This window comes from Dendrobates tinctorius, unplaced genomic scaffold (assembly GCF_039654945.1).
Source record: "Dendrobates tinctorius isolate UK_male_01 unplaced genomic scaffold, ASM3965494v1 ptg000103l, whole genome shotgun sequence".
Taxonomy (NCBI): Eukaryota; Metazoa; Chordata; class Amphibia; order Anura; family Dendrobatidae; genus Dendrobates; species Dendrobates tinctorius.
In genome coordinates this window covers 18,292,934-18,318,482 of record NW_027361771.1, presented here as the reverse complement: position 1 = coordinate 18,318,482, position 25,549 = coordinate 18,292,934, and the positions used below count along the sequence as shown (strand labels likewise).

General features: G+C 43.9%; 1 protein-coding gene across 2 annotated transcripts in view; it reads left to right on the top strand.

Moving 5' to 3' along the window:
• Positions 1–7,403: 7,403 nt before the first annotated feature.
• The window catches only part of PCTP (phosphatidylcholine transfer protein), a 115,839-nt gene continuing 97,693 nt past the window's right edge, over positions 7,404–25,549 (top strand). Inside the window, exon 1 of one of the 2 annotated variants that reach the window (XM_073588107.1) lies at positions 7,404–7,614. In XM_073588107.1, the coding sequence (XP_073444208.1) occupies positions 7,486–7,614 (129 nt within the window). In that variant the 5' untranslated portion in view covers positions 7,404–7,485. The remainder of the gene's footprint in view (positions 7,615–25,549) is intronic. The other variant, XM_073588105.1, reaches the window with a different exon arrangement.

The following is a 25,549-nucleotide window of genomic DNA, read 5'->3' as shown; positions in this document are numbered from 1 at the left end:
AAAGGTTAAGCCGTATGCTGGAATCCACACAGCGTCATATGTGGAAGAAGGCAGAACATTGACGTCAGTGTGTGAATAAGGGCAGACAAAAGAAATGGGCCCAACCAGTGAAACACCAGTCTGGTGAAGCCTTATATACAATTTCCAGCTCATGAGAGGGAAGCCAAACCCCGGCTTGCACAGAATGCAATACTACAAAGAAAAAACACAAATATTGAGCCTGACTTGAGTTGGTACACATGCAGAACATAAACGCATGTTCACATTGGCCGCAAAACATATAAAACCTACAAGAGAAAAAGTGAGCAAAAACCCTACTGTAGCTAAGTACCGTAAATAAAAAGCAAAAAGTGCCTTTAAATAACACAGCGTTTTTAGTAATACTTTTTCATCAAAAAATAGCGTAAAAGCCATCCCACCATGACAAGGTACGACATTCAAGTGTGGAAGTTATTATTATTCAAAGATCGATTGATTAAGAGTAACTTTGCTCCTTTGAAAACCCTTTTACAGATGAAAGAAAAATGACATGACAAGTATGCAAGTATGATGTAAGAAACTCGAGCGAGTCTCTCGTATCCATACCCGGCACTCGGGACCGGAGTGAGTGGTTGCATAGAAATACATGCAGCCACACACTCCGGTCCCGAGAGCCAGCGGCAGTGCCGGGTATTGATGCAAGAGAGATTCTCACATTGCACACGCAAGAGTGACCCCGGCCTTAAAAGGGAGATTTAAGGTGAAGGTAAACCATACACCTCTTTGAACGTTAAATAAAATGTTCTTTGCTTGTGGGAAAACCCCTTTAAGATTTGTACAAAACTACTTCTCAGAACTGTGTAATATGATACACGCTGTAGGTACCAGTCTATAAAATACTGTATAGTGCAGTACACATGCAATGTAAAGGTAGCCATTCCTTTTAAGCTAAAGTGGTTGTCTGGTTAAAATCAATAAGTCTACTTATTAATACCCCCGGTATGAGTTATATATACCCCCGGCCAGTGGGTGCGCATTCTTATAAATGTGCATCTGCGAATGTACTGTGTAATGGCTGTTTCTGTCCCAAGGCAAGGACAAGGTATTTTGGTGCCCTAGGCAAATGAATCAAATGGCGTCCGCCTTCCCCCAAGCAAAGGAATGAGCCAGAGACTAAGGACTCATACTCACTTGCGAGTCTCTCGCATGAAAACCCGGCATTGCCGCTGGCACTTGGACCGGAGCACGCGACTGCACAGATATACATATAGCCGCACACTCCGGTCCGAGTGCTGGTGGGAGTGCCGGGTTATCGTGCGAGTCTCTTGCAAGTGAGTATGAGCCCTAAGGGCAGAGTCAGACGGCTGTATAATTCGTGTGAGAATCGCATCACACTGCATGGACTGGCATGGCACCTCTTCTGACCTGAGCAAGACAGCATGATGGATTACTATGCAGCTGTCAAGCTCAGGTCAGGAGAGCCGACAGCCAGTATGAGGTTTACCATGCAATTCCCGCACGAGAAATATGGCTGTCTGACTCTGCCCTAAAGGTAACAGAATACCTAATGCTCCCCCGCCCTATAGGTAAAGTAGTAAGCTCCAACAACAAGATACACTTAGAACAATTACCTTTTTCGTTGTCAAAGTTAGATATAGAACTATTTACACAATATGAGAGACACATAGTGATATTCGTCCCTTAACATCCTATATTTTAAATGTCAAACATGAAGACAGTCATGGAAACTAATATAGCTTAACTATAATGGTGACCGATTAGTTTCCATTAGGGTATCCGCCAAATGCTTGACTCCTTAATTAAAACCAAACAGACCCCATTATTGATAAAGGAATATGTATGATGGATTTTACTTCCGTCATGTGACAAAACTGATGGTTGGTGGTTCTGGTGACGTATTCATCTACTGATGGTGGCTCTGGTTATGTATTCATGGAGTGATGATCGTCCTAGTAAAGTATTCATCACCAGAACCATCATCAGTATTTAAATACGAAACCATCATCACCATCACTACGTAAATAGAACACCAGAGTCAACAATAGTACATGAATACTGAGACAGAACCATTATCAGTAAATAAATACATCCACAAATGACCATCAGTACATGAATACATCACCAGAACCACTATCAGTACACAAATGCATCATCAGAACCACAATGAGTACATTAATATGTCACCAGAACAGTTATCAGTACAGGAATACATCGCCAAAACACCACAAGTACTTGAATAGAAGACCCAAGCTCTGTACACCAATCAATTGCAATATCAAGTCAGCTCCCTACAAATTTGTATCACATAAAGCTACAATTTGTAGTATGTCCTTAACAATGGTAAGAAGATACTGGGAGTTTGTGGACCATATAGGAACCACAGGACTGATGAAACGCAGGCAGAATCACACAAAATAATTTACATCCAGGAACATTTTCTCTGGTTGAGTTGTTCCCTTTCTTTTCGTCTCCATCTTGACCCGATGCCATGATGACTTTTCTATCCACAGCTCTTTTCTGCAGATTTCCCTTCTGCAGCACATCCCTACACGGTGCTCTTAAAAATAAAAGTGTTCTTAAAATGCCATCTGCACAAAGATATCTGTCCATACTGTGCCCTAAATAAGAGTCCTATGGTATATGACCTCCACACTGTCTTCCTTAATGATTTATAACCACTATACAGTCTGCCATTATCAGTATTAAGCGCCACACTGTCCGCCCTTATGAACCATAGCCTACACCATGTCTGTCACTTCTTCCCTGTTTTACCTTACACACTCTACATTTCCACACTGTCTCCCCACCATGCTAACCTCTTTCTATACTGTGCTATACTCAGTATCGGACTGGGGTGCTAATGGCACACCAGTAGCATTGACTTTGGGGGGCCCACTTTTCACCTGCATATAAATGTTACACTACCCTCATTCATGAATTTACCTATCTCTCTCTCTATATATAATAACTATATATAATAGCAGACTTGGTAGTTTGGTTAATGAATGATGATATGCTGATTTTTTCTATACAGAGTGAATCAAGTGAATTATGCCAAGCGCTGCCCATACAGTGGAGTTGGGGGCCCACCGGGGGATAACCCTGTTACCCTATGGGTGAGTCCGAGACTGGCTATACTCCATTCTGCGCTGCCTCTTGACACTATGCCATCATACTGTCCAACATACTGCTTTCTCCAAGCTGTATCATGGTCCCCCAGTTCCCGATACAGTAAATGGCCCCCAAAGCCTTTAAATATAGTATGATGTCTCTTACAACACCCCACACAGTATATCCACCACAGCCCGCTATCCAAAATGGTCACCACAGCCTACTACACAGCATGATGTCCTCACAGTCCACAGCTCCTCAATCAGTCATGTCCCTCCGCAGCCCTCACATAAGGTCCCGCCAGCCTCTCATATCATGTCCCTCCGCAGCCCCTCATATCAGGTACCCCCTACAGACCCTCACATCAGGTCCCTCCTCAAATCATGCTCACCCACAACCTCTCATATCATGTCCTCCCGCAGCCCCTTATATCAGGTCACACCACAGTCCTTCATATCAGGTCCCCCCGCCACCCCTCATATCAGGTCTAACCTCAACCTCTCATATGTCCTGCACATCTCTCATATCAGGTCTGCTGGCAGCCCCTCATATCAGGTGCCTCCTCAACCACTCATATCATGTCGATCCACAACTCCTCATATCATGTCCACCCACCGTCCCTCAAATCAGGTCACCCCTCAGCCGCTCATATGTCCCGCACAGCTCTCATATTAATTCCCTCCGCAGCCCCTCATATCAGGTCCACCTGCTGGCCCTCATATTAGGTCCCCCCTCAGCCATTCATACATCCACTACAGCTCTCATATCAGGTCCACCCACCACTCCTCATATAAGGTCCCCCTTAAACCTCTCATATGCCCTGCACAGCTCTCATATGATAATAATAATCTTTATTTATATAGCGCCAACATATTCTGTAGCGCTTTACAGTTTAAGTTTCAAAGCACAAGTCACAAGTAACAACGTTAACAATGCAATAAATAAAGCAAAATAAGATGACCCTGCTCATGAGAGCTTACAATCTACAATGAGGTGGGGGAGATACAGAGTACAGGTGTGTATTTCCAATGGTGTATTTACAATGATGGTCCAGCCATCTTGAGGGAGTGAAGGATGGATGGAGATAGTGAATGGGCTACACATGCACATTAACACATAGAATGACTGTGATTAGTGAACGTGATAGGCCGTTCTGAACAAATGTGTTTTGAGGGAGCGCCTAAAACTATGCAAATTGTGGATAGTCCTAATTTCTTCGGGTAGAGCATTCCAGAGGATTGGCGCAGCGCGGGAGAAGTCTTGGAGTCGGGCGTGGGAGGTACGGATTAGTGCAGAGGTTAGTCAAAAGTCGTTTGCAGAGCGCAGCGGTCAGTTAGGCCGATAGACAGAAATGAGGGAGGAGATGTAGGGGGGTGCTGCACTGTGGAGAGCTTTGTGGGTGAGAACAAGTACTGTGAATTGGATCCTATAATGAATGGGCAGCCAGTGTAAGGACTGGCGAAGAGCAGACACGTCCGAGTACAGATTAGCCAGATAGATGACCCTGGCTGCTACATTAAGTATGGACTGGAGAGGGGAAAGTCGAGTAACGGGGAGGCCAATTAATAGAGCGTTGCAGTAATCCAAGCTGGAGTGGATCTTTGCTACAGTGAGAGTTTTTGTTGTTTCCATTGTGAGAAAAGGGCGAAAGGGCGGATTCTAGAGATGTTCTTTAGGTGTAAGCGACAAGAGCAGGCAAGAGATTGTATATGGGATGTGAAGGAGAGATTGGTGTCAAATATAACACCCAGACAGTGCGCCTGCTGCCGGCCTGTTATTATAGTGCCACCCACGGAGAAGGAAATGTCAGATTTAGGGAGGTTAATAGACGGCGGGAGCAGAAGGTCAGCTGGCAGCCTCTCATATCAGGTGCCTACTCAGCCCCTCATATCATGTCAACCCACAGCTCCTCATATCAGGTCCACCCACAGCCCCTCATATTAGGTCCACATGGAGTCCATCATATCAGGTCACTCCACAGTCCCTCATATCAGGTCTCCCTGCCGTCCCTCATATCAGGTCACCCCTCAGCCTCTCATATGTCCCACACAGCTCTCATATTAGGTCCCCCTGCAGCCCCACATATCAGGTCCATCCTCAGTCCTCACATCATGTCCACCCACCGCCCCTCATATCAGGTCCACCTGCAGCCCCTCATATCAGGTCCACCCGAAGCCCCTCATATAAGGTCACCCCACAGTCCCTCATATCTGGTCACCCCTCAGCCTCTCTTATGTCACGCAGAGCTCTCAGATTAGGTCCCCCTGCAGCCCCTCATATCCGGTCCCCCCTCAGCCATTCATACGTCCGATACAGCTCTCATATCAGGTCCCCCCCCACATCAGGTACCCCCTCAGCCTCTCATATGTCCTGCACAGGTCTCATATCAGGTCTGCTGGCGGACCCTCCTATCAGATGCTGCTCAGCCCCTCATATCACGTCCACTCACCGCCCCTCATGTCAGGTCACCCACAGTCCCTCATACCAGTTCCCCCCATCACCCCTCATATAAGTTATCCCCTCATACCGCATGCACATCTCTCATATCAGGTCGCCCCACCCCTCATATCAAGCCCCCTATCACCCTTCATATCATGTCCCCCCCAGCACTCCCTCATATCAAGCCCTCATCAGCTTCACATACGTCATGTACAGCTCTCATATAAGGTCCCACTGCTGCCCTTCATATAAGGTCCTCCCGCCACCCCTCATATCAAGTCCCCCCTACCACCCCTCATATCATGTTCGCCCCTCCCCTTATATCACTAATATCAGGTCCTCCCTCAGCCTCTCATATGTACAGCACAGCTTTCATATCAGGTCCTCCCACTACCCTTGATGTTAGGTCCCCTTGTCGCCCCTCATATCATTACCCCTCCTCCCCTCATATTAGGCCCTCCTGCAGCCCCTCATATTATGTAACGCACACATTGTACAGTATATACACTATTATATACATTCATATATGCATTACTAAAGAAACACAAATTATTATACACACACTATTATATACACAAACACATTATATATATATATACACACTATGATACACATTACATATATTATACACACATATATGTATCTATACACACACACTATTACAAACACACTGTATATATACTATCATACACACATATATGTATCTATACACACACACTATTACACACACAGTGTATATACACTATTATACACACTATGATACACATTATATATATTATACACACACTATTACAAACACACTGTATATATACTATCATACACACATATATGTATCTATACACACACACTATTACACACACAGTGTATATACACTATTATACACACTATGATACACATTATATATATTATACACACACTATTACAAACACACTGTATATATACTATCATACACACATATATGTATCTATACACACACACTATTACACACACAGTGTATATACACTATTATACACACTATGATACACATTATATATATTATACACACACTATTACAAACACACTGTATATATACTATCATACACACATATATGTATCTATACACACACACTATTACACACACAGTGTATATACACTATTATACACACTATGATACACATTATATATATTATACACACACTATTACAAACACACTGTATATATACTATCATACACACATATATGTATCTATACACACACACTATTACACACACAGTGTATATACACTATTATACACACTATGATACACATTATATATATTATACACATATATATACACACACACTATTATAAACACTGTATATATACTATTATACACACATATATGTATATATACACACACTGTATATACACTATGATACACATATATATTATACACACATATGTATATATATATACACACACACACTATTATACACACTGTATATATACTATTATACACATATGTTTATATACACACACACTATTATACACACTGTATATATACTATTATACACATATGTTTATATACACACACACTATTATACACACTGTATATATACTATTATACACATATGTTTATATACACACTACACATATACTTTTATATACACAAGCATATTCTTCGCACCAGTATCAATACAGCAAAGTACATATTCACACTAGACAACCCTTATTAGCCCAAGTTTTAAGCGCGTATTAAAAAAGTAATAATAAAACAGTTGTTTTAACCATTTGCATTGATGATAGACATGACATCCGTGCGTAACAGAACGCAGCGCAGCAAAACACGGAAGTGCTCCTCGGTCCCTGATTGGCTACCTTTGAAGTTGGCCAGCTGTGTGATTGGTTGCGGCGCAATTCGAACCATGACGTCACCGCTCTACTGTCATACTAGGTCGTGTGCCGGTGTCCGGAATAATGGAAATGGAGTTTACCGAAGAGCAGTTTCAGGCGGCCTGGAAGGAGCTGGACGAGCGGGCACTGCCTGCAAGCTGGGAGCTGTTCACAGAGAGCATGGGCATTCAGATCTACCGGCTCTACGACCAGGTATTGGCATGCTGGAATGGTAACGTTCCCTGAGGCTTAGCTCCCTGTCATTCATGGTGATCTGTGGACTATACCTTAGAAAAAAGATTCAGTGTGCAGAGCCATGGCTGAGAATATAAGATCCATGATGGCAGGCTGAGATCATTACTGTACAGGTGCTAAAAAGTGTGCAATATACCATAAATCACACATATATAATCCATGATCATCATCTGACATGATTACTGTACAGACACTCAAAGGTGTACAATTTGTCATGAACCATATATATATATATATATATACTAGCTATGAACCCGTTCTACACGCGGGTGGCGAGCATTTTTATTGGTATATGGTCTCCCATCCTGGTATGTGTTGCCCCCCACCTATCCTGGTGTGCATGGCACCCCTCATCAATATCCTGGGATGCATAGTACCCTCACCCTCCAATCCTGGTATACATGGTACCCCCTCATCCCTATCCTGGCATGCACGGTCCCCTCACTCCCCTTTCGTGGTATGCACGGTCCCCTCACCCCCCTTTCGTGGTATGCACGGTCCCCTCACCCCACTTTCGTTGCATGCACGGTCCCCTCACCCCACTTTCGTGGTATGCACGGTCCCCTCACCCCACTTTCGTGGCATGCACGGTCCCCTCACTCCCCTTTCGTGGTATACACGATCCCCTCACCCCCCTTTCGTGGTGTGCACGGTCCCCTCACTCCCCTTTCGTGGTATGTACGGCCCCCTCACTCCAATTTCGTGGTATGCACGATCCCCTCACCTGCCCTTTCATGGTATGCATGGTCCCCTCCCCTTTCGTGGTATGCACGGCCCCCTCACCCCCCTTTTGTGGTATGCATGGTCCCCTCACCCCCATTTTCGTGGTATGCACGGTCCCCTCACCCCTTTATCCTGGTATGCATGATCCCCTCACCCCCCTATCCTGGTATGCATGGTCCCCTCACCCCCAATCCTGATATGCATGGTCCCCTCACCCCCCTTATCCTGATATGTATGGTCCCTCTCACCCCTATTAAACTGCACACGTACAAAAAAAAAAACATTTATACTCCCCTTTCTTCCCTGTGTCCAGCGCTGTCACGTTCTGCTGGAGGCCGGGGGAGGAGTCTGGTGCCGGAGTACGTGCATGCTCATAGCGCTGTCCGGCGCCATATTGCTGAAGACACACTGCAAATGTATCTTCAGTAAAATGGCGCCGGATCGCGCTATGCGCGTGCGCGATTCCGGCCGCACTCCTGCCGTGTTGTTGCTCCAGAATCGGCGCCTGCGCATTACTCTCTTTCTGGCGCCATTATCTTGAAGACACACTGCAGTGTGAAGACAGTGTGTCTTCCACAAAATGGTGCCGGAAAGTGTGGACTGCGCAACCCCGCCCTCTCCTGTCATCACACCACAGCAAGACGCAAGACCCCGCTGCCAGACCGAATCGGTAAGGTGTTGTGCCGGCGATCTCCTGGGGGGTGCGTGTGCCGGCGATCTCCTGGGAAGGTGCGTGTGCCGGCGATCTCCTGGGGGGGTGCGTCACTCTGTCTGGAGCCAGACTGCGCAGGCGCGGCGCGCTTGCGCAATCTATAAAGGCTTCGGACAGAGTGACGCTTAGCCCGTTATAATATAGATATATACAGTATATATAAATATATATGTGGAGGGACAGTACCAGTTCCTCCCACGTCACCAATGTGACGTAACTACACAGGCACAGCTCTCCGGCACCCCCTTTGTCTCTCAGGTCAGTAGGGGAACTGCACCTAGAGCAAATGGCCGCCGGGGAGGATGTCCTGTTACCCGCTGGGTATTCTAAGATTCGTAATCAGAGTAAAAGCACCAGCCCAAGATTAATTTTATGGCTTAATTGCCTTAAGGGCGCACTAGATAATTACAGAAATATACAGTAAGCTATACAATGGAATTGCAGTGGATTTGCAGAGTAAAATATAACAATAAGGGTACAAGACTTAGAGATATTAAGCTGGAGGTCAAGTTACCAGATTGTAGGTTGCATGTGGGTGCCGGGAGCTCTGCAGTGCACAGGTACAAGAATCTTAGTTGCCGGACAGACCCCAAAGCGCGGCCGCTGCTCCCCTTGGCAGATCTGTCCCCAATTCCTTCTTAGATCATCATCGTCTGGTTCTTCTGAGAGAGAGAGAGTGTGACTCTGCCATGTGCTGCTGTTCTTAAGCATGCTGGGTCCCTCCCCCTGTGTCAGAGGGTGGGCTAATAATCTCCACCCTTTAGCTCCCTGCAGAACTTATTCCCAATATCTAAGAAAGGGGGTAACTTCCTACATCATGATCGGATCAGGACACGAGAGGTACCAGTGAATGCGGGTTGTTTTGCCTGTCGTGTGGAGGGCAAACATGGCCCCATTGGGTCGCTGTGGAGGGCCAATCTCTATATCTCAGGTCCCAGAGCCCTCACCGACTCAGGAGTCACACTGCCAGATGCGCGCTTTCCTCAGGGTCACTCGGATATTTTTCATGAGTCCATAACTCGAAAGATGTGCTCATGAACCTAGGATGGAGTCGGGGCGGCTGGGAGAGACAATGGATGTGTATTTCTGTGTCTAGCTGACAGGTATATTCTAATTGAAGCCCCCAGGCCCCTTCCTGCCCCGTGCTGACGTGGCTCCTACTCAAGCTTTGAAGTTCTGTTTTGGGCCTTATGTCATTATCATACTAAAATGCCTTGCTATTCAACATTGGAGCACTAAATCCTGCTTTCTTCAATATGCTTACAGGCCCTTGGGGGATTGGAGCAGTTAACTCCTTCATCACAATATATATATATACGTAGACATGTCCATTTTTTACTGTCAGCACAGGTGGCAAAATGTCCCGTACACGTGCACACGGAGAACACACATGGATGTCATCCATTTGCGACGCATTAGTACTGGGGAAGAAGTGTTACAGTAAGCGCTGTTCCTTGGTGCTGGGTGCGGAAGATGGCTCTCATCATTCTCTCCTGCTCTGCCAGTCATCGGCGTGAGCAGAGGAGAATGATGAGAGTTATATTCAAGTCAGAACAATGACAGTGGGAGGCTGATGTGACTATTACTCCTATCAACCTACACCTGCTGCTAATAACAGTGACAGCAGGAGCGGATGATGGGGGTATTTCTCTCCCACCTCCTGTAATATGATTAAATAAATGAATGAAAAACACGGCGTGGGTTCTCCTCTATTTTCTATTACCAGCCATGCAAAATTCACAGCTGGGGGCTGCAACCCTCAGCTGTGAGCTTCAGCAAGGCTGGTTATCACGAATAGAGGGGTCCCCATGCTGTTTTTTTAATTACTTAAATAAATAATTAAAAAATGGCGTAGGGCCCCCCCATTTTTGACAACCAACCTTGCTAAAGCTCACAGCTGGGGTCTGGTATTCTCAGGCTGGTAAGAGGCCATGGATATTGGCCCCTCCAACCTAAAATTAGCAGCTCGCAGCAGCTCACAAAAGGCACATCTATTCTGGTGCTTTGCTCGGCTCTTCCCACTTGCCCTGTAGCGGTGGCTGGTGGGGTTCATGTTTAATAATAATAATAAAATAATCTTTATATAGTGCCAACATAGTCCGCAACGCTTTATAGTTTAACAGTTTCAAACGCAACAGTTGTAAATAAAAGCGTTAACAATAATACAATAATTAAAGCAAAATAAAACAACCTTACTCGTTAGAGCTTACAATCTACACTGAGGTGGGGGAGATACAAAGTACAGGGATGTATTTACAATGATGGTCCAGCCATCTTGAGGGAGTGGGGGATAGATAGAGATAGTGAATGGGCTACACACACACACACACACACATAAAATGACTTTGATTGGGAACTTGATATGCTGCTCTGAACAAATGTGTTTTGAGGGAACACCTAAAACTGTGTAAGTTGTGGCTGGTAGTAAACGCAACGATTGGCTAGGCGATTGGTACAGAACGCAACGATTGGCTAGGCCGATAGACATTAATGAGGGAGGAGATGTAGGGGGGTGCTGAACCGTGGAGAGCTTTCTGGGTGAGAACAAGTACTTTGAATTGGATCCTATAATGAATGAACAGCCAGTGTAACGACTGGTGAAGAGCAGACGCGTCCGAGTACCGATTAGCCAGATGGATGACCCTGGCTGCTACATTAAGAATCGACTGGAGAGGGGAAAGTCGAGTCAGTTTAGGAAAGGTTGAGTTTCAGATAGAGAGCGGACATGATGTTGGAGACTACGGACAGACAGTCACTGGTGTTCTGTAGTACAGCGGGGGGGTAAGGTCAGGGGATGACGTGTATAGCTGTGTGTCATAAGCATAAAAATGGTACTGAAAGCCAAATCTGCTGATGGTCTGTCCATTTGGGGCCGTGTAGAGAGAGAAGAGAAGGGGGCGATGGACTGAGCCCTGAGGTACTCCAACAGTGAGAGTCCGCGAACAAAACACTGAAGGAGCAGTCAGAAAGATAGGAAGAGAACCAGGAGAGAGCAGTGTCTAATGCCTAGAGAGTAGGAGACGGTGTTTAACAGTGTCGAAAGCTGCAGAAAGGCGGAGAAGAATGAGCAGAGAGTGGTCACCGTTACATTTTGGTGTCAAAAGGTCATTGGTTACTTTGATGAGTGCAGTTTCTGTCGAATGTAGGGGGCGGAAGCTGGACTGTGAAGGGTCTAGAAGAGAGTGAGTGGAGAAGTAACTGGTAAGGCGGGAGTAGACCAGACCAAATATTTGTGGGGTTGATGTCACCTTTGTATTGTCAGGTGACATCAAGCCCACGGCCTAGTAATGGAAAAGTGTCTATAAGACACCTATCCATTACTAATACTATAGTTGTATGGTAAATGAAGACACAGCCAGAATAAAGTCCTTTATTAGAAAAAAGACTAAACACAGTATTCCATTTTTATTTAAACGCCTGTAATAAAAGTAAAATAAAAAAAGAGTATACCATACCTGTCCATCGCCATAATCCATGCCTGGGGAATAAACCGTTTTCAACCTGGACGGTGCCAAGATGCGACTGTCCCGGCTGTAAACCATTGATGAATGAGCTGCTGCTGCGAGAGCTCCATCTGCAACTGCGGCGCATCTGCAGCCATTTTCCTGGAGACATCGCGTAGAGGCAGGTGCGCATGGAGATCTCGGCTTTCCTCCATCTGCGCTGAGAAGCCTGAAGCTGTCCCAGTTCTTGTCTCCTCATTAATATACTTTATCCTCTATCATGGTTTATAGGGTTTTCATGGTGCGGCCGCTACCTAATTCCCTTCTAAGTAACCATGCACATAAGACCAATGTTAATTAAAAATTACCCTAAAGCCTCCCCGACATGTTTCACCAGAGACCTGGCATCATCAGGGGATAAATTAGCCTCTATCCCCTGATGACGCAGGTCTCTGGTGAAACATGTTGTATGTAAGAGATAGGATATATCTGATCTGCTCCCTATGCACATAGGCCTCTGTTAGAATTTTAATAATCTATTTCTTAAGCAGCAAATTACAGGTTATATTTTTTGGTCTTTAGATGGGGGGGGGATTTGTTGCCTCAGGCAAACTGTAATTAAACCACATATGCCCAAATGTTGGCATTTCTGTAGTGATGAGAGCCCGCCCAATTTACAGGTGCATGTCTCCAAAACCATTAGTTGGGCATAATGTACTGGTCACTACAATGTACTGGTCACTACAACGGCAGTTTGCAATTTTCACTCAGCAACATCCACTGCTGCCTGCTTTTGGAAAACACCCATGGAGTCAAAATCATCACTATACCTGTAGATAAGTTCCCAAAGGGTTATAATTTCCAAAATGTGATCACTTGAGGGGGAATTCTACTTTTCTAGCAGTTGGGGGCGCTTTAAATGGAATCTGCAAACTAGGCTAGGAAAATCTGCGCTCCAGGAGGCAAATAGTGTGCCGTCCCTCCTGAGTCACTCTGTATGGCAAAGTAGAACTGTAGATCCGCATATTTTCACATTTAGCAGTAATTGTGGTACAAATTTTGGTGCCATTTTTCCCCATTTCCCAGTATGAAAATGTAAAACTTGGGGCTAATACACAATCTTAAAAGTAGTAAAATAATAGTAAAAATGAAGATTATTTTATCTTCACTGCCCAATGGTATAAAAGTCTGTGACACATCTGTTGTGTCAATATAATCATTGTGCCCCTAGATGAGTTCATTCAGAGGTTTTGGTAAAATGGAGTCACTTATGGGGGGTTCTGCTGTTCTGGTGCCTCAGGGGCTCTGCCAATGTAATATGGCACCCTTAAAAAAGTGCAGCAAAATCTGCACTGTAATATGGCGCTGCTTCTCTTCTGAGCTTTGCACTGTGCCTCAAAAGTAGTTTTCGGCCACATATGGGATAACTCAGGAGAAATTGCTCTTTGTATGGAGCAATTTCTCCTGTTACCCTTATAAAGATGCAAAATTTGGAACTAAAAACATTTGTGGGAAAAATTAGATTTTTTTTTTTATATATTTTAACGGCTCTACATTATAAACTTCTGTGAAGCACCCGTAGGTTCCCTATGAGGTCTAGTTTCCGAAATAGTGTCACTTGTTGGGGATTTCCACTTTTTAGGCACATCAGAGGCTCTTCAAATGCGACATGACAACCGCTAATTATTCCAGCAAATTTTACATTCAAAAAGTGAAATGGCGCTCTTTCCCTTCAAGCCCTGCCGTACACCCAAACAGTAGATTTCCCCACATATGGAGTATCGGCATGCTCAGGAGAAATTGCACAACAAAATATATGGTCCATTTTCTCCTGTTTCCCTTGCGAAAGTAAAAAAAAAAATAGGGCCAAAGGAAATTTTTTGTGAAAGAAAAATAAATGTTTATTTTTTTTCTTTCACATTCCAAAAATTCCTGTGAAGCACCTCAAGGGTTAATAAACTTCTTGAATGTGGTTTTGAGTACCTTGAGGGGTGCAGTTTTTAGAATGGCGTCACTTTTGGGTATTTTCTGTCATAGGCCTTCAAGTCACTTCAAATGTAAAGTGGTCCCAAAAAAAATGGTTTTGCAAATTTTGTTGTAAAAATGTGAAATCACTGATCAAATTTGAACCTTTATAACTTCCTAACGAAAAAAAAAATTGTATTTCAAATACCGTGATGTAAAGTAGACATATGGGAAATCTTATTTATTAACTATTTTGTGTGACATGACTCTCTGATCTAAGGGCATAAAAATTAAAAATTTTGAAAATTGTGAAATTTTCAAAATTTTCACTACATTTTGGAAAATTTGCACAAGTTAAAAAAAACTCTATACTTACCTCCCCTGGTCTCTGCATAACTCAACCTTCTTAAATGTCCTTTCATTTTATTCTATGTGACCGCTGCAGCCTGTGAGTGACTGCAGAGGTCACATGGGATGTTATGTCAATATAGAAGTTCGGTTATGCAGAGACCATCAGGAGACCAAGTAAGGAAGCTATGGAAGCATGATGGTGGTAGAGTATACTGTGGTTTTTTTTGCAAAAGTGTACCTTTTTTTTCTTCTGTTGATCACGCTGCATGTCTGCGTTTAATCTTCAGCAAAATCTGCAAAAAATTTATTGATTTTACCATTGATCACAATGACATTCAACCCGCATGTCAATTTTCCCACGTATAGTTTTCCCACCTTATCTACTGTTCTGCAATTGTAATTCCTTGTGGATTTTTTGTCTTCAAATTCACATGCAAAATCTGCAGCATATTCGCCAAGTGTGAACATAGCCTTAGGCTTAGACAAGATGTGGACATTCTGGAACAATAATTGATGGTAAATTTAAAAAAGGGCCCAATTAGTGTCCTACTATACTGACAACGGACATTCCTCTAGAACACTGCCAGTGTTCCCTGTTGGTCTCCTTGATTTGACTATTGCTGGTGGACCTAAGGATCTGTCAGCAGCCAGTGATTGACTACATCAGTCATGTTATGTCCCTCGATGGAAGAGGAGCCAAGGAGACCAGCGAGGGGCACTGGCAGCAATATGGAGCAACAGTGGGGATCCAGTAGATGGATGGAATATATGTTTTATTTAATTATTATTTTAAGACCACCAATTGGGCACATTTAAAGAAAAGCATAACAATGCCTTTAAGGACAAGTAGGAGGGGAGGTAAAAACAAAGATAAAGGTAGTTACTAGAAACATTAGATGGCAGCACCCAGAATACTTATATTTCATGTGACACATGCCAGAGGTGACAAGAGTAGTCCTATAGATATCTGGGTAACAGCTGTTGACTGATCTTATGTTTTTGCGTAGGTATGGCTAAGGACTGGCCGTACTTGTGATCCAAGGAAGGTATGAACCCATCACATGTGGTTCATATTGGCTCTCAGTTCTAGTTCAAAGAACTGGGTTTCGAGTGGAGCAACCCTCTATAGCTTCAAAAATAACCATTAGGGTATGTGCCCATGGCATCTTTTTTAAGTGAATCCGCTTGGAACCCTCCTGAAGTAATGCTAAAAAAATCTTTAACTGCTTCAGGTTTCGAAAGTCAAGAAGTGGCTAAGAGAAGGGATGGGACTATTGTTTAATTTTCAAGCCACCAAAATTTTATGTGTAACTTGCTGAAGAGCCCGGCGCTGCCCGGGCATAGTAACTAACTACGGTTAGTTATAACAAATTACAATGATTATATCTATATATAAAGCGGAGTGTAGAGCGCCGCCCACTCCGCATAGCCACATTCACTATAATATCCCACATCATCCCGTCAGCCAGAGCTACCGGACTACTACCCATAATATCCCACATCATCCCGTCAGCCAGAGCCACTGGACTACTACCACTAATATCCCACATCATCCTGTCAAAGCCAGTAAAATTAGAATAGTGAAGTTGCACAGAAACATGGTTCATTAAGATCCCTGGTTTTCTACTGATCAGGATGATATTCTCACTTATCTGCCACCATAAATATCCCAGTCATGCTTTTCACCAATGGACAGGCACAACCCTTATACATTAGTACAGTAGAGAAAACTTCACACACATTTTCATGCACCGTCAACTTGTAATTTGTCCGGCTGAGTTGCTCATGGATGTACAGCATCTGTATGCAGTATAGTATCATATTTAATGGATTGTTATGGGAAAAGCATTACGTGTTATATAGGTATATTCAGGTGAATTATGGGGAAAGTAGCACTTTAAAAAAACTGACAGCATCAGAGCACAATAACACATCAATAATGCATAAAAGTGTCTGTGAGAAAATATTAAATCCACATGACATTTAATATGTGCACTTTCCTACATTCATGTGTGTCACTTAATGATACCACACGGGAGGTGGGGGATTCATTTCTGTCATGTACTCAATGCTCCTTTCTGGGGGACAGACGATGGCTGGAGCTTATGTTCCTGGGGATGCTAGATTTCTCCCACCTTGTCAGTGTCCGCTGAGGTGTTGTCAAGTGGGAAAACTTGCGCATAGCAACCAATCACAGCTCAGCTACTTTTAACAAGCTCTGGTGAAATGAGAGATGCTTCGTGATTGGTTGCAAGGAAAACTGTTGGTCGTAGCAACCAATCACAGCTTAGCTTCTTTTGAACAGCTCTGGTGAAATGAAAGATGCTTCATAATTGGTTGGTGATACACAAACACACACACACATTTATTTTTATATATAGAGATTTTTTTTTTAAAAAAAGAAGCTGGTGCCAGAGTTGCTGTAAAAATGTCTAGAATGGAAACGGTTTAGGAAAACATGCGTTTTCTTGAAGCATCTTCTGTTTTATACTTTTATTATTATTGTTTATTATTATAGCGCCATTTATTCCATGGCGCTTTACATGTCAAGAGGGCTATTAATAATAAATGCAAGTACAGTAATCTTAAACAATACAAGTCACGACTGGTACAGGATGAGAGAGGACCCTGCCCGCGAGGGCTCACAATCTACAAGGGATGGGTGATAATACAGTAGGCGAGGGTAGAGCTGGTCGTGCAGCGGTTTGGTCGATCGGTGGTTACTGCAGGTTGTAGGCTTGTCAGAAGAGGTAGGTCTTCAGGCTCTTTTTGAAGGTTTCGATGGTAGGCGAGAGTCTGATATGATAATGCAGAGAGTTCCAGAGTAGGGGGGATGCGCGAGAGAAATCTTGTATGCGATTGTGGGAAGAGGAGATAAGAGGGGAGTAGAGAAGGAGATCTTGTGAGGATCGGAGGTTGCGTGCAGGTAAGTATCGGGAGACGAGGTCACAGATGTACGGAGGACACAGGTTGTGGATGGCTTTGTATGTCCTGGTTAGGGTTTTGTTCTGGAGTCTTTTGGTAATGGGGAGCCACTGCAGCAAAACTATGCAAGTACACAGGGGTATATAAGATACCATGTGCACATACCCTTACAGGTAACAATTAGCGCATTTCTTCATTTAGGCACCATGTTCCAAAGGTTGGACCCCTTTTGTCAGGTATTTATGACATAGCCTAAAACTAATTAATGAAGATTAAGTGCACACGTAGCAGAAAATTTCTGCTAGAAAACCTGACTCCTTTCCCAGAAACCGCAGGTTTTTTTGCTGCGCGTTTTTTGCTAGTTTTTTGCCCTGGTTTTTTTCAATGCGTTTCAAAACGCATTGAACTAGCCAGAAACGCGGAAAAATCCGCAAAATTAATGAGCATGCTGCGTTTTTACCGCGATGCGTTTTTTTCGCGGTAAAAAACGCATCAATGTGCACAAAAAGTGCAAAATGCATAGAAATGACTGGGAAGCTTATTTTTAGCGGTTTTATAGGGAAAACCGCTAAAAAAAAACGCTAAAAAAACACTGTGTGTGAACCCAGCCTTAAAGGGAATCCTTAGGCTACTTTCACACATCAGGTTTTCGGCGTCAGGCGCGATCCGGCGTTGTGCCGGAACGCCGGATCCGGCAAATGTTTCGTAAAACCGGATGTGACGGATCCGGTTTTCTGCCGGATCCGTCTTTTTCTTGACAGACAAAACCGGATCCGTCTCATCCGGTACATCCGTTTTTCTATCCGTTTTTCGACGGATTACGCCGGATCCGGTTTTTAAAATTGACCCTTGTGGCCTTCCGAACGGGATTGGCTACTGGAAAACTATATATAGCATGTTCCTACAGCCCTTCTTTGACAGGTTGTAGAGGAGAAAGTGCAGGTTGGAGAGAAGAGCAAGTTACTGGCGAAGATGGATGTTGTCATTGGAAATATTACCACTAGAAGTTCTGTGACGGTTTCAGTAATGAGGGACAATTTTGCACTATACTTTATGTTACCTCAAGGCAGAGTACACTGGCAGGATGACAGAGTGTGAAAGATTTGTGCCCTAACCAAACTTGTGTACCTTCTGGACCAACAGTATATACCTTTGCCAACCAAAGTTGGCTATCTTGTCATGGTCTTACTATTTTTAGCTTTAGGCCACAGGTGTGTACCTGGTTGTGTTTTATGCAAAGTATTTCACCTTTTAACAAAAGTTGTGTACATTGTTAGGAAATCACCAACAATAAACACAACTTTTTAGGTGAAATACTTTGCTTCAAACACAACCAGGAACACAACTGTGGCAAAAAGCTAAAATTTACCCACAGTTATATACCTGGTTTTGAATACCTTTTTACCTTTGAAATACCCTGTATTTAACCTTTTTTTTAAACATAGTTCGCCGCAGAAAGAAATGACAGACAACCATTGTGAAACGATAATTTAACTTTTATTTAAAATTTTTTTTTTTTTTGTAAAATGTTTTTAAAGTGCAAAAAACTTTTTTAATAAAGGTTTTAAACCCAATGGGCATTTTTATTAAAAAACACACATTACAAATCTGTGTAGTGTGGGGTGGAAATACTGCTGGAGGGGCTGCGGGACACTTCGACACTGGGTGTGTGGAGAGAGGACTGGGATCGTGGTGGGGAAGGAACAGTTAGAGGTGAAGGTCTGGAAAAAGCTACAGAATGGGTGGACATGTGGGAGGCAGAAGAGGTGGTGGGCGGTGGAGTGGAGGGTTGGGCAGGGACTGTAGGAGCAGATGATGTTGATGGAAAGTTGTATGGAGAAGGAGTTTGGTACGGGGAAGGAGTTTGGTACGGGGAAGGAGTTTGGGACGGGGCAGGTTGCTGGAAGTGGGGAGATGTCTGGTACTGGGGAGGTTGCTGGTATGTAATAGGAGGGGGAGGATGGAAAGTGGCTGGAGGGGGTGCAGATGTAATAGGAGGGGGAGGATGGAAAGTGGCTGGAGGGGGTGCAGATGTAATAGGAGGGGGAGGATGGAAAGTGGCTGGAGGGGGTGCAGGTGGAGGAACTACAGTGGTGGGAGGTGGAGGTTGGGAGGTAACCTGCTGTAGAGCACCGTGGCACGAATGCATTACATGCATCTGCTGGGTTGGAGATAGTGTTGCCATGCGCTCCACAACAGACCTGAAAAAGGTGTGGTTTGGCGAAGATCTTGCTTCTGAATGCATGGTTTGCAGAAGTGTCTTCACCTCCAGAATGCTGGAGTTGATCTGCTGAAAGCCTGCGGAGATTTGCTCTGACAAGACTTTTAGACAGTTCTGGAAAGATGCATTCAGATGCAAGAACTCTTGCGCATAACTCTTTTCCTGACCCCTCTGCCGCTGTCGCCCAGTACCCGCAGGTGTACTAGAGGTGGCAGGGGCAGAAGGGTGGGGTAAAGGGAAAGCGATCTCCTCACCAGCAGCTTCATGTAATGTAGGCGGCCACGATGCTCCTGTGCTGGTGGATGGGACAGATGGGTCGAATGTGTGGGAAGGCTGGGAAGGTGCAGATGTACCGGGGCGGTCGAAGTGTCCCTCGGTGCCGGTCTCCTCAGGGATCGCCTCAGAAGGGTCCAATCGTGCAGGCTCCCGAGTGCTGCTCACCGTGCTGTGGAATAAAGAGAAAAAAAAACAATTAAAATAGTGACATGGTATGGCCCTGGCTGAAAAAAAAAAGTTACATCTAAACATTTTTTTGTCACATGTGGTGTGTAATATTTACCTTCTGGTGAGCATTGTCTCCCGGAGGAACGACAGGGCTTGTGCGTACTTGTACTTGCTCCTGCGTCCTCCAGATCCACTCGGGGCCCGCATCTCTTTATTGAACTCCTTCTTGAAACGATCCCTCACAGACCTCCACCGATTCACAATTCTGTTCCCTGAAACGAGAAAGGAGTGGTTAGTATACAACATCAGTGTTTCCCAAACTCCAGTCCTCATGGTCCCCAGGGGTCATGTTTTCAGGATTTCCATAGTAAATAGAAATCCTGAACACATGATCCGTGGGGACCACGAGGACTGGAGTTCGGGAAACACTGGTTTACATCAAGCAACCGGTACTGTATATACTTACGCTCTTTAATCTGGGCCCGAACATCGAAGTCCTCCCAGCGGCCCACAAGGAGTGAACAGATTTCCTCCCAGAGTCGTCGGGTAACGATAAGGTCAGCGTGGCGGCGGTCAGCCATATTCCAGAGCGGCTCCCTTTCTCTGACGAGATCGATGAGGTGGTCCACATCGAGTCCTCCATCCTCACCGTCAGAGTCGGGAGCACGCTGTGAAGGCTGTTAAAGAAAAAGACAAAAATAACATAATTAGCCTCCACAAAAGAAATGAAATAAAAAGTGCAAAAAAACAAAGCAAAAATATTTATACTTACACGCTGGTGACCGCCGCGTTGCTGTCGCCGACGACCCTGGGAGGCACTGCGAGGACCTCTTGGCCGAGCACCAGATTGGGAAGACTAGAGAAGAAAACAAAAAATGTTATGTCTTTGGATGTAGGCATTTGTTTGCTGTGTGTGGTCTGCAGAACATTGTTTTCTATGTGTTGTGTGTAGTGTGATGTTGTGTTTCTGCGTTTGATGCAAAAAACTTACCAATTGTGAGCCCACTCCAAGTGTCTGTCCACCCCTTCCTTCTTCTTCTGGGAGCTCCTCTTCATCTTGTGATTCCTGTTTTGAAATAAAAGGCAATGAATAGACATATATTACAGAGATGATGGATTTTGGAAATAAAAACTTACCGTCAAACGCTGACGATGCGAGGGAGGGCTCCCAGAAGAAGATGTGCTGTCCTGTTGATGGCCAGACTCCATGGCTGTGGGTATTGCTGCTGCTGTTGCTGCTGCCAGTGATGCCATTTCTGCTGCTGCTGCTGCTGCATCTCTTTGGCGGCTGTTGAATAAAGAGAAACAAAGGGCCAATGAATATCTTGATATTCCATGGCCCTAGTTTGGAGGAATGGGGGATTTGATAATTACCGTCTCTCATCTGCTGCTGGACTCCCCTCCTCAGCATGTTCCATTTGCTGCTCCATTTGGGGTGGTGGTGGTGCTGATGGTGCTGCAGATGTCTGCTGCCTTCTCCTGGTTCTTGGCTTGGGTGGCATGTTGGGTGTGGCTGTGGGTCCCACTGTCTTGCTTTTATATATGTCTTGTGGGCAGAGCTACTGAGCATGCTCAGACCAAAAAAACCGGATCCGGCCACCGGATCCGGCTTTCGCCGGATCCGGCGCATTGCGGCGCTCATAGGCTTTCATTGTGTGAAAAAGCCGGACGCGCCGGATCCGGCGTGTCCGGCTTTTTCGCCGGAGACAAAAAACGTTACAGTAGCCGTTTTTTCCAGACGCCGGATCGCGACACATTGCCGGATCCGGCGAAAACCGGATGAAACGCATGGCCATCCGGCGCGATCCGGCGCAAATGCAAGTCAATGGGGGGGGGAACCGGATCCGGCATTGCATTTCGCCGGATCCGGTTTCTGTCAAAAGCGCCGGATCGCGCCTGACGGCGAAAACCTGATGTGTGAAAGAGGCCTTATTGATCGATTGATTCTGTTATCTCCAGGGCTGTGGAGTCGGTAAGCCACAGTTGCGACTCCGACTCCTGGATTTTATCAGGCTCCGGCTCCGACTCCGACTCCTTCATAAATGGCCAATTCATAACAACAAATTTACTGTTGTAAAATATTAAACATCGTGCTTATTCAGTTTCTCACCATCATATAAGTAATCAGACCACTTAGAGCAAAAACTACATTTATTAGAATACAATTAGAATATAGCAAATAACTTTTATAAACTTTTCTAAACTGTAAGTAAATATGCAATAAACACTTTTATTCAGTTAATAAGAAGAAATCTATAAATTTGTCCTCAGAAAAAGTATTGCCTCTGTCAGATCCTCCTTCATGGATGCCCTCAAATCTGATCTAATTATTTTGAGAGCAGAGAACAACCTCTCTACACTAACTTGTGTTGGTGGCAAAGCAGTAACCACTCGGGCAACATCTCTGACAATGTCAGGATACAGAGGAATCGCTTGTTGCACTGTTATTTTTGATGAACGGTCAAATTTCTCAATTTCTTTTAGTGCACATGAAAAATTCTGCTGAAATGTACTGGCTGTGTTCCTTGATGGAGATGACTCTTCTTCTATGCGGGAACGCTTTGCACGGTCCTTGTGATCCAAATATTTTTCGAAATTAAATTCTTCATCAGTTGATGATGAGGGTGAAGATGTGGCAGGACGACCAAATTCTTCTTGTTCCTCCTGACTGTTCTGCAACCCTTTCATCCTTACTGCTATTTCAAACAGAGCTTCTTTTCCTTTACTTAGCTGTTGATCATCTAGAAGAATCTGATGCATTGGGTCTACATAAACAGCTGCCAAAAGAATGTTATTTTGTAATAGTAGCTCCTCTCTCCGTTTCATTGATGTAGCAATGCCACTTGCAATTAACTCTCCTCTTTGGGACAGGCGAAACATCAGGTTCTTCCACTCCTTTAAGAAAATACCTGGAGTTAAGTCCTCTGCTTGTAATTTTTTAGTCACTGTAAATGGGTGCTCTAGCAATTTTTCCAGCTCAGTCACCTGATTCCACTGACTTTCATTTAGCGTCAGTTGAGGGTTAGCCATGTCTACAAGAAAGGTTTTCAGTTCAACCAAGCGCTGAATCATTAAGTACTGCCCCATCGTGTGGCTTGATCAATAATTGCCCCTTTTCCAGCACGTCTCTTCAAAATTGAGTCAACTTTAGGGGTTCTGGCAACAGTAGCCAATTTTCTCACCTTGCCAATCAGTGCAGCAGCATGTCCTTCTTGCAGACTGTCTCATAGCCAGCTCTAGCGTATGCACAACACAGCGCATGTGATGAATGAAAGAACATATTGACACAGTTTCAACAAGATCATCTAAACTATCATGTTGCTGTTCATCTGAAGCAACTTCAGTTTGCTCCTCAGTTACAATACTGTGTTCCTCTATTTCAAACATTTCTGTGTCTGTGGACCCAGAATGTTCTTCTAGCTGCTGGTCACCATCATTACTCTCATTCATTAGCTTAATAGTACTTATCATATTTGAAGCATTGTCAGTTACGACAGAAAGAACTTGCTCTTTTTTAAGTTCATAGTCTTGCAGAACCTTTTCCACCAAGACCTGGAGAAACTCACTGGTGTGATGAGCTTTGGTGTCTTTTACTGCCAATGTCTTGGTAACTATTTCATTTTTGTCACAAACAAATCGGACATTGATGGCAAAATAGTTCACTCTGTGACGTGTGCAGGCATCTATTTTAAGAAACAGAAAGCGTCCCTTGAGAGTTTTTTTAGTTCTTCCTTTTGTCTAAAAGCTTCTTCGATTACTAATTTTCTAATACTCTCTCTCTCCAGAGAAACACCAAGCTTGCGGGCCATTTCCCCATTCAGACACATAAAAGCTGGTCGTGAAAATAATGAAATAGGCACACTATCCTTTACAACAAGCTCTATGATCTGTTTTTTAAATGTATCTACTGTCATTGTCACAGTAACTTTGTCACTGACAAAATATCTTGCAACTGATGGCTGCAAAGTTCTCTGCTCCTTTGTTTGGCTGGAAGAGCTGGGCACTGGTTCATTGGTTTGGATGCAGTCTTTCTCATCCACTGCTTTCAGTACTTCTGGATGAAAGCGCTGTAAATGTCTCTTTAGATTAGAAGCTCTGGTAGGAGCATTTTTATCTTTGCCTGAGTATGCACTCATCTTGGCTTCACAGCATTTGTTTTCGTCTGGATCATTTGTCATACACTGACAGACATAATGTTTTCTATCTTGAGTGATGGTGAAATGTTCAAATACAGCTGATTTAATGTGATGCTTCTTTGACATTCTCAGGTTTTTAATTCTGCATTCACAATCCAAATGACAATTGTTTTTCCTAAAAACAATTGTACAAAATTATTGCCAGGTCGTACAACTGATATAGTGGTCAGTAATACTGTTATTATTCCTCATGTACTCCCAGTTAACTGATGCAAAGTTTGTTGAAAGGATAATACTTCTTACAGTCTTCCTCTTCTGAGTAGCAGGCAGCTGTGAGATGCTTGGAAGACGCACACCTAGTATTATCTAGTCTAGAGGAGGAGCTTTACTACTAAGAATTTGCAACACATTTTCACTTTCAGTTTCATACATTGTAAGTAAGGGGGTTGGGGCAGCATGAGGTTAACCAAGTATAAGATTAGATAAGGGCAGTGGAGAACAGTGACACACAAGAAGTAAGAAATGTCTCTATCTCCAGCAGAACTGCTTATCACTGTTGTTCATAGTTTGATAGAACATATATATTTGAGTAACATTTATAAAATTCATATGAAAGTTCAATTATGAAATATTAATACATTTTTTTTTAAAGCTGGAGTCGGAGTCGGTACATTTCTACCGACACCGACTCCAACCAAAACTAACTCCGACTCCGACTCCAGGACTCCGACTCCGACTCCACAGCCCTGGTTATCTCTTGATGATCTTCCTTAATTTTTTGTATATTTCTGTATGATAGTTAGCATTTTTCAATGTGACGGCTCTATAGCATATAAATTGTTTTATGTTACATTATATCTCAGTTTTACACATTGAGATTTAAGATAACCAATTTTACACTCTTGCCCTTTTGAACCCAAGATGGGTGCTTATCCTTAATACAATGGATTATCCGTCTTTTATAATTCTATAG